Source organism: Rhipicephalus microplus, chromosome 1, assembly GCF_043290135.1.
Source record: "Rhipicephalus microplus isolate Deutch F79 chromosome 1, USDA_Rmic, whole genome shotgun sequence".
NCBI lineage: Eukaryota > Metazoa > Arthropoda > Arachnida > Ixodida > Ixodidae > Rhipicephalus > Rhipicephalus microplus.
In genome coordinates this window covers 138368144-138379292 of record NC_134700.1, presented here as the reverse complement: position 1 = coordinate 138379292, position 11149 = coordinate 138368144, and the positions used below count along the sequence as shown (strand labels likewise).

The 11149-nt window shown below is 43.7% G+C and overlaps 1 protein-coding gene across 2 annotated transcripts in view; it reads right to left on the bottom strand.

The window, feature by feature from the left end:
• Positions 1-3728: 3728 nt before the first annotated feature.
• LOC119177840 (activating molecule in BECN1-regulated autophagy protein 1A) overlaps positions 3729-11149 on the bottom strand; it is a 152895-nt gene continuing 145474 nt past the window's right edge. For both annotated transcript variants that reach the window (XM_075887428.1, XM_075887429.1), the window contains one exon: positions 3729-10917. In XM_075887428.1, the coding sequence (XP_075743543.1) occupies positions 10681-10917 (237 nt within the window). In that variant the 3' untranslated portion in view covers positions 3729-10680. The remainder of the gene's footprint in view (positions 10918-11149) is intronic.

Genomic DNA, 11149 nt, shown 5'->3' with positions numbered 1-11149 from the left:
ATAAAAGTGCCCTGCAGTTGTGTGCAATAACTCAATAGTGTGGTTCAGCAGACATTGGTGATGTTCTCCGAGGTAGCTATGTGCAATTTACACATTTTCAGTATCAAAGCCATGCTAGACTAGATCGTGTATATGTTGTTGAAAATATCGTGCATTTATGCGCAAATTATACCCCTGTCACACGTGGCAACTTAAGTGTACTTCAAGCGAGTACACTTGGCCGCGAGTCTGATTTAAGCGCCGTCACGCGAGCAAGTTTAGTGTCACTCGATGCAAAGTACACCTACAGGTAAGTACGTTCCCCAACCTCACTTCGCTGCGACCAAGTGTGTAGCCTTGGTACCAGTGGCTTGCACAGAAATACGCTGTTACCCAAAGCGGCGCTCATACTATTTTTAAACTATTGTTTTCGTTATAAATGATACTACTATATACTAAAACAGGTCATAAACCAACAAAATTTTCGCTACTTTCCCTCTCTCTCTGCTTGAGGTGCACTAGCACATGCGTAGGTGAGTCGTTTCTAGTCGTTTACAGTGGCGTGTGTCACTGGAGCTACTTCCACGAAGACAACGTAGTCAAACGATGAGACACAGGTGCAAAAATAACAATTATATATTGTTCTACAAACCCAACAATCACCACTATCATTACTTCCAAAGTACACTTCGCTTTCTCGTGTAGCAGCGAACCGCCAAAGTGCCACTTTGTGAGCGTAAGTACACTCGCTCAAAGTGCACTTGAGTTGCCACGTGTGACAGGGGTGTTATACCTGGAAACATATGTTAGCTGTAGAGATCACAGTCATATAATGCTCGAAGAAAGCAGGAAAAAGAGAAATCTGAAGTTTAACTCGGACCTACGAAGTTAAACGAAAAACCCTTCAAAGACGCTACTTTTGTGAAAGTGGTGAGCCAGAAGGCTGGGGATGCTGGTTTAAATAAGAAAACGAGCGCTACAGAAGTCTGGGAACAATTTAAAGATTAAGTTAAAATCATTCAAATCATTTTAAAATCGGCAATATCAGTCCAAACAAGACTGACGGCATGTTTTCTCTCTTATTATATGTACTATCTGATGGGTCATGTTGTAATTTGACCAAAACAGGCAATAAGTTAAAAAAAAGCAGCAGAGTAGCGCAGTGGAAGCGTGCTCGGCTCATAACCCAGAGGTCCATGGATCGAAACCACGCTCTGCTATGTGCTAGTTTTCGTTTTGCGAAACATTTCTTATAATGGTGCGATAAAAGCTGAAGCACGTGTGTTTCACCCGCTGGGTTACTCTGCATGGAGTCCGCGCGTGGGTAGACACCACGCCCTACTATATGGATGTTTTCTTGTGCGCAACTTCTTATAAGGGTTTGATGAAGCTTTTTAGGCCCACAACCTCGCCGAGGTCCGTGATTTAAAGACGCACGACAACTTACGTTATTTAGCCACGTGACTAGATACGCGATTATGTGGCAAGATTGCGTGCAAGTTTTAGCAAAGTGACTAGCTGTTACGTTTGCGACGGGTTCGTCATTTTAGTCTCGTGACGAAGTTATGCAATTCATCACGTGAGTAGAAGTTACGCGAGAATAACGAGGTTTTAGTGGCGAAGCTCCTTAAAGCGACACCCGTTCGTCTCTTGTCGCAGTCGTAGTGCATATTCAGTTTTGCGCTTTGACCTGCAAGGTGGTGGCAGTGGGAGATTTCTCCTGTGTGTTGTTAAACAAAAAATTCGCAGCGTGCACGTTAACTAAAAGCCGAATTCTCCTGTCTCTCATTCTCAATTAGCAGCCATTGGCATGTACATTGAGCACTATCTGACAGTTGCTAGGCTATACTCGCTGGGCGTAACCTCCTTGGTTTTGGAAATGTTTAGCGCTGTTTTAGAAAGGTTTAGGGCCGCAGTACCATGAATACAGTGAACTAGTATATACCATGAAGTCAAGCTGGTTAAAGGTGGGAAGTAGACAAGAAGCGCAAGCAGTAAGAAAGTGTGCAAGTGCCATCTCTTGTTTAGTCCTTGGAATGCCCGCTAGGTGGCAGTGGTTCTATATGCGGAATATATGATGTAAATATGCCAGATGGTGGTACTTGGAGTGTTGACTAGATGGACGAACGGACACACAGACGGATGTATGCACGAATGGCTGCGCGGACGGATGGACGGACGCAGGGGCAGATGCATGGACGAACGCAGGGACGGACGCACGAACAGACGGGCGGATGAACGCACGGACGGTCACACAGACGGGCGCATATATGAAAAGATGCGAGATGGTGGTACTTGGAATGGTGTCTAGATGGACTAACGGACACGCAGACAGATGCATGGGCGGACGCATGGATGGCTGCACGGACGGATGGACGGACGCAGGGGCGGACGCACGAACACTAGCGCACGGACGGTCACACAGACGGGCGCATATATGATGAAAAGATGCGAGATGATGGTACTTGGAGTGTTGTCTAGATGGACGAACGGACACACAGACAGATGCATGGACAGACGCACGGATGGATGGACACATGGACAGATGCACGAACAGACGCGCGCACGGACGGGCGGATGAATGCACGGACGGTCACACAGACGGGCACACATATGATGAAAAGATTCGAGATGGTACTTGGAGTGTTGACTAGATGGACGAACAGACACACAGACAGATGCATGGACGGACCCACGGATGACTGCACGGACGGATGGACGCATGGACGGACGCAGAGGTGGATACATGGACGAACACAGGGAGGAAAGCACGAACAGACGCGCGCACGGTCGGGCGGATGAACGCATGGATGGTCACACAGACAGGCACATATATGATGAAAAGATGCAAGATGATGGTACTTGGAGTGTTCTCTAGATAGACGAACGGACACACAGACAGATGCATGGACGGACACACAGATGGCTGCACGGACGGATGGACGCATGGACGGACGCAGGGGCGAATGCATGGACAAGCGCAGGAATGGACGCATGAACAGGCGCGCGCGGACGGGCGGATGAACCCACGGACGGTCACACAGACAGGCGCATATATGATGAAAAGATGCGAGGTGGTGGCACTTGGAGTGTTGTCTATATGGACGAACGGACACACAGACAGATGCATGGACGGACGCACGGATGGCTGCTTGAACGAATGGATGCATGGACGGACGCAGGAGCGGATGCATGGACGAACGCAGAGACGGACGCACGGATGGTCACCCAGACAGACGCATGGTCGGACGGAAGCAAGAACGAATGGCCAGACCGATGCTTTGCCCCACTCTTCATCATTCACCCCGTAGATATGCTGCCATTTTTTTAGTCATGCGAATAGTTGATACGTGATATTTCGTGACTTCTATCAGGTGTCTATAATTACGTCATGCGAATCTAGTAATGTGGGCAGTATTACATACCTGATTCAGTCACGCAACTAGTCACGTGATGCTACGACTTCCAGCCATGCGACTAGATGTTCTGCGATTTTTAATCACTCAACATACTCGCCCATTGTAGTTATTGTATTCCGTGGCCAGACCTATAGACGCAAGTTCACTGTGGTAGCGAGGCAGAAGTTGAAGAAAAGAACGAGGCAAGTGCATACGAAAAGTTTTAAGAGCTCTGCTGCAGCACTTTTTTCTGCACATTTTATTCAATATGATGAACAAAAAAAACAAGATAGGAAACAAGCAGCAACACGATGCCGACCACCGAGTGCCAAACAAAAGGGATGACAATGATTATTATAGAATTTATTTATTGTTTCTCTATAGCCCCTTCCTTTATTATTTTTTGTACACAATGAGAGATGGCAGTCACTTAATCACACAAGGCATTAGTCACGAAGTTCCTTTCTGCCTTTGTCTTCCAAGAACACACTGCAGCACAAGGCTTCCACGCAGAAGATACATGTGTCGCAGTTGCCCGCTAGGTAATTGCTCTTGCATACCTTCACCAACACCTCGTCCCCCTTTTCCCATCGCTGTGAGAGTACCTCCTTACAATGACACCAAGAGTTGAAAAAACTTCATTATAAGGATAAAGAAATATCGTGTCATAACTGCAACAAGTTTCGCAATTTACAATGAAGATCAGAAACTACACAATGCACATAAAATGATAAAAAAAAAGGCAGCCGCAACAAAATGAACTTCAGGGCCTAACATTGCTAATGATGGCAATTGCATCAGAACAGTTGTAGAAACAAACTTGATCAATTGTGGCATCAACATGCATGATTTAAAAACATCAACTCATCAGTGCACAATCATTAGTGAACAAAAAGGTATGAAGTGCATTTCTTGGTAGGTTACTATAGGTTACAAAGAGCACTTATTTAGCCAATGAAGTGGGTGCCTTCATCAATAACAAGACACCTTTGATAAGCATTCGCTCTAACACCAGCAAATGGCAAAATGCTGTATATAAAACAAAGTCTACAACAGAACAGATTGTCTTCTCTCGGGTGCTGCAATTTTTTTATATTTAAAAGTAAGAAATCTGCAGTTAAATATGGATAAACTTTCAAGGCATGGTCGGTAAGCTTTGAAATTGGTAAACATTAGAATACGCGATGAGCTTAGCATGATTTCTTGAAGGGAAACTAGAGGCAACTATTAGGTCAATGTTGAGTGTTGAAATGACAGTTCAGAAATTTCATAGTGTTACTTTTGTGCCAAGGAAGTGCTTAACTTGAAATAAAATCACGTTTTAGTGACCCACATAAAATCGGCACACTTCAATTTACCTGCCCAAATGGTCTTACTTCACTGCTGCCGTGAACAACGTTGTCCAGCTTTACTGCGCGGCTGCTGACACTAGCAGCAGCAGAATGAAAGCAGCTGGAGCCACAGCAGCAACAACGGCGATTCAACAATTTCCTACCATTCGCTCATAGATGGTAGACATTATTGGGTTCAACTGGGCCCCGTTAGATAGCGCAACCTGTCCAGTTTAGCCATGCGAAAATTGAACTTTTCAATCACTCGCGCCTTTCCCAACAGTACAGTAACGTCCTGCGGTCCTTTTTTACGTAAACAGAAACGAACAAGCAGCGTTTTATTACCTCTCTTGATGCACAGAAGGTTCTTTATTTAGTGCGGCTAGCTCGATTACTAGTGATTAATTGTAGGCAGTTTGTCTGACGTTATCGAGATCATTTTGAGAATGTCCTACACCGGCGCATGTATTCTTGTGCATTTACCGAGACATCTCCGTAAGAAGAACATTGCTCTTGATAATATTGTCATTTTAGATGCTATGCATTGAGCTTTTACTCTGATGTAAATTATTATTTGACTTCAGCGTCCCTTTAAATGCACAGAGCATCGCTATACAATTCTCTGTGGATGCACACGTAAAACTTGCTTGAAGCAATGTGGACATCAATGAACATTTGATGCAAAGAAGCAACCATTCAGTATTAAATATTCACACAATGAAGTATTTACAGCCATACTGACAGAACATATATCCAAGCATTTTACACCCACATATAATAGCCATCAACATCTCCTCAAAACAAAACACCTTCAGTGCACGGAGCCAATAAACTCAATACTTTATTTTCTCTCAAAAAAACAGAAAACAACAAAGGAGCACAAACAACCACTTAATCCTAAAGAAAGCTTTTTACAGAGCCGACAGAAACATGACATCTTGAACTCGTTTTTACAAACCACCACAAAGACAACAAAAGACAATACATAAAAGAAGGGCTGGATACAACAGTTAGGTTGATGCCCAAGTTTCTCATCTGCATACAATTATTTTCTAGTATTGCTTTTACATACATTTCTCCATCGGGCACATAAATAAAAGGTTCATTTCAGGCTAAGTTAGACTATGTCTATGTAGACAATGTGTCGTCCCGCACAAGTCGATTCAATAACCTACACACAAGCATACAAACATCTTTCATAAACCAATCTCACGTTTGTACAACTCTGGCAATACTGCGGAGACTAAGCACTGGAGACACCATCCGCAGGTGCCTACAAAAGAGGCTCAACATTCAGCAGCCAGCCATGGACCGTGAAAAGGAGCGCTCAAATGCCTCACATAAAAAAATAACGACTACTCAAAAACTTACAATGAAAACAATTATTTCCAAACAAAAAGCCATGAAAAGACAATAATGAAGTGAACGAAAGCATGAGCGACAGTGATTTTATTTTTTCATTCAAGTTAAGTGATTATGAGACAACGAAAAATAAATCTGGTTAGAAAAAAAAACGAATTTGTTGCTGATGGAGACAGACTACCAACGACATAGTGCAAGGGTTCTGGGTTCGGTATTCATTTGCAACAGAACTGGTTTAAAGTCGCTACAAATCTGAATATTGTCAACTCTGCCTGAACTAGACATTTCCGACAAGACTAAGTGGAACAGGCAAGTTATATCCTACCAGAATACGGAAACTTCAGGTCCCTTTTTGCAACAACTGCTTGCGTTCCACACTACACAAGCTCTGCATGGCTCGCACTCCGCATTCCAAAAGCTGCTTACTCAATGCGATGGACAACCAGAAACTAATAGTTACTATGGCAAAAGAATTTCGTCCTCAGACGCAACCACCGACTGTCTTTTAAAAATTAACAGCGCCTTGTAACTGTGATGATCACCATTGAGAGCACGTATTTGTTTTGATGTTGCCTGGCTCACATCTTCTGTCTAGGCTCGCATCCTAGAACAGGTTGAGAAAAACGAGAGCTGTGGTTAGGGAATCAATGCTAGGAAAAAGGTGTGCCTAATTTTATGTAGACGCTTTCTACGAGCCTTGAACAACACCACTGCCGAAGAAGCAGGCAGCAAAACAACTAAAGATTATTAATGAACAAATGTACTCCAATTCTGGCTATTCACTACTCATACACACGAATATGACAACTCAGTGTGTGTGCTACATTTAACACGTCAATGAAGCTCTGTGATGTTCGGTTCAGCAGGAAGGAATGCAGTTGGGCAGGTAGTTAGTGCACAATACGCTTATAAAGACTTATTAACCATGCAAGAATAAACACTTCTGTTTGAGCGCAATTCACCGAACAGTACATACATAACATTTCTAGTACAGCTAGTACTTTCGTCACTGGAAGTGATGGAACACTGGCACTACCACTGTACATGGACTACTACCAGTATTCCATAATGGTACCCTAGTGCACCCCCTTACCCCACCCCCCCTTGTTCGGCACGTTAACAAGGTACCCGCCTTACCAATCATACACATTTTTACGACAGTGTGGTGGAGGGGCGAGAAGAATAAAGTCTCGCACACCCCTGTGTTCAGCATCTTAAGACCTCTGATAGTATAAGCAATGGAATAAAATGATCAATAACCAAGCACTAGTGTTGAATGCACTGCACTGGCATATAAAAAAAAACAAGCCATGGGTTATAACCTGACAGGGTTCTTTTTCCCTTCAATATCTTCTTTCTTTATTGAAATAATTGTTTGGTGGCTGTTAGCAATCACCCCTAGAACAGCTAGAACAATGTACCAGGGCCCACTGGACAATCACTGCATAAACAGCTAGTTAGCTGATGGCAGCAAAAGAATGCTGCAACATTGCTTGCATTCTGATCAAGTAAGCCAGAAGCGGCATACTTGAGGCAGAGGAACCAATCATATTTGTGCTGCGAAGCGCATCCGGTACCAGTATAAGCAGCCTGCCATGTGATCGCCTCAACTGATGTCATATCAAACAATCACTCCTAGTAGAGACAGCCCAAAGGAGCCTGCCCATTACATCTGCTATGAATGACTCATCTCCATAGCATTAGCTTACAACCATACATATAAGCCAGTGACAAAGGCCAAGAAAAAACACAATGGAGATGGAGTCTTCACATATCCAACGCATTTACACAAACTTCCTCTAAATCGAGAGAAAAGAAAAACAAAACAACCAATCCAAGTGCACAGCTAACATTCACTTTCAAACAACGAATTTGCGTTTACTCACAAATGCCCTCGAACTTTCGAAATTGCACGTGCCTGCCAGGCACTTCACGACACGCAATCTTGCTCAGTCATAAAAGCTCCTAATGTAGGTTACACCCACACTCAGAAGGTTCTCTCATTCAAAGCAAGCACAGTCGCAGTAAAGCTGGCTTCTTTGCAAGCCCTCATCCTGACACACCTCATTTCCCATGACGAACAAAAGATGAGCTACGAGACGTCCATGCCATTTCAAATAGGCAAATAGGAATCATAGCTTGTTGAGGTAGGAAGCCCAGAAAGCTCGACAAAACGTCTACTACCGGAGCACGAAGCAAAACAGTTTCATCATGTCGTACACATCCATGTGCGCTTTGCAATATGCTCTGCGAAGCTTCAAGTGTAACCTGCAAATGCTGCTGCACATACTAAACCACTGCAGTTTATACACTAAAAAAAGGAAGTACAGCAGTATGCAGTAACTCAGTGAACATATCACGCACATTTTTTGCAGGATATCACTCAGCATGTAAATTTGTATAAGATGAGCTCGCTATTCACACTGTCGTGCATCTAGTTGCAAAGAATGGTGTAGCTACAAACAGAAGCAAATGAAGAAAAAAATATGCTGGCAGCGCAAAAAGTGGAAAGAGTAGAGGTGAAAGGATGTACGCCAAATAAGCCTATCGTTTTTAAGTTTAATTTGTTCACGCTTTCATGCAGTAAATCAACAGATTGTTTAATTACACACTCACTGAGGCTTCGAGTTTAAAGTTGAGCGTGTGCAGGCCTTCGCTGCATGCCTTTAGCCTATCATGTACCACACTAAGATCTGATGAGGATGTCTGGTTGGAGTTGATGAGTTGCCATGCTTCATTTCTTAAACCTGTGTGCAGAGCTCGCCGAGTCGTTAGCTTGCCTTTGATGCACTTCATCTTCGTTGCGAGTGAAGTCCTTTCGTCGGGTCGCTTGGATCGCAGAATCCCAGGTTTCGACACCATCAAATATGGAATAAAGGTGAATTTGCCGGTAGAGTACAAAAAAACAAGGGTTTTAATGACTCGAAGAGATAACAAATGCGTCCATGTCTTGCAAACACTCGTTCGCCACTCCCCATGCACACGCTTTCCTATCGTGCCCACACTTCGTTCTCTTCTTTCTTGGTCCACAAATTCAACAAAATTTAACATCATACTTTAAGAGTACACTAAATTATTACATTTTAAGTTTCTAATAACTAACTAATGTTAGCACATACCTTATTTTTATTACCTTATTATGCTGTATTTTTGTTAAGTCCACCCACCTTCTCTGTAAGACCTTTCCGTCTCCTCAAGGTAATGTAATTAAATAAACAAGTAAGTAAGCATGACTGACACTGAAAAAAAAGAAAAAGCCCCAATCAAGGAAGCGCAGAAAGGAGGCCAGATTAAATCGAGCTTTGCCCAAGAATTCTGCCTCCCCACATCTAGGCTTTCAATGCCGGTAAAAGAGTCCGAGTGTCTAGCCAGCACAAGCGGGTTTCATGCTCAAGGTTTCCAGGTGTCGAAGCAACACTAATGGGCGTGGCTGCGAAATCCGAGAGCAGCCAAGTTTCCAATTCCCACAACACTGAGAACAAAAAGGGCAGGTGCCATAGTCCGGCAAATGGGCAACGTTGATTACACCTGTAGAAATGGCTGCCTTAGCGAAACTTGATTTTGAGCAGTGCGAAAGTAGCAGTGTCGATTTAGTCACTCAACAGCTGTCCATGAGCGGTGCCGACACATGCTCTAAACAATTTTTGGTGCAGAGAAAGGTTGATCGGGGAAGGGAAATGCGTGAAGAAAGGAAGCCTTCCGCAGATTTCTTTTTCTGCGTAAAAAAAATGGCACTGCAAAATGGTGGCGTTTGATATATCTAGCATGCTGTAAACTTTTATTTTCTGAAAACCTCTAGCGAGAGCCAGCTTAGAATTTCTTGTCAGAAAACTGGTTAGAAAGCGACACGTTTTTCAAAAAGAACTCTACTTTTCACTGCTATTTTCACGACGTCCCTAATCTAAAAACTCTGCTGTCATATCTTAAAATCTTTCTTAGTTCTTATGGTTTTGAGTTAATGAGGTATTCTTGTACCTGCTCCAGTTTTATGTCAGTGCCCAATATGTAGTACTATGATTTGCTACCATTGCACTACTTAGTGACATTTCCACCCCCTGACAAATTGTTGAAATGCCGTTGTCAACCTTGCTGACAGAACCAGACCACAGTAGCTTGCAGCAAGTATGTCACCAGGAACAAGCTGAAGTGCACGTAATCAATAAACAACATAAACTCTACTCTATTTGCACAGCAGCGCTGACGACAAACTAGGCACTGCATGACTAACAAACTTATATACTTCGACCTTTATCTTTCTCCTTTCAAAACAACACCGTTACAAAAATACAATCTCCTCACCACAACTCAACAAATAAGCGATCACTGAAAGTGCTAATTGGGTAATCCACTAGCACATTATACTTTGTGCTAATTAATAAACAATTATTTTATCTGCTCAGAAAATACCATGGCGTGCTTGCCACATAACTTTTGTTTGTTATATTAACTTACTCCCTGAAAGACTGCTACACCTAAAGAGAGGGGAGGCCAGTGTAAGGAAGGAACAGAACAAAAGGATAAAGGTTGCTCCACACATGAATGCACAGACATAGTGGAATATCAACCAAATGAGATCAATGGTTGCTAGCATTGCTGCAAAGTTCCCAGCACTAGCACGTGTACCAATTAGTGGAGGCGCCACTGCTGCTTGCCGCGTCTAAGCCCAAGCCACTGGGGCCCGGCACAGGCTCGTTGTTGGAGGATCCCGACGACAAAGACGACGAGTCAACCGACGTGTCGGTGCCACCGATGGACTGGTTGGTAAAAATTCCAGGACCACGCAGCATCGTCTGCGTCCCCGTCGTCTGCGTCTGCGGCAGCACTGTCTGCGAGGCGGTTGACAACACCTGTTGGAGAGCGAACGAGACGTTACGAAGCTTCTATCTGCACACCTTAAGGGGCCCCCTGGCAACCCTTTCTGAACACGGTCAGCAAATGTTGCCAATCGGTAGTCGATGCCCTCGTTAGCACAAGGCAGATAATATAGTGGTGCATGCGACTAGGAATTTCCGATTAGTATGTGTTGAAGACAGCTGGAAATCACTCGCTCTTCTCTCGGTAAGTTACATGATTGATGAA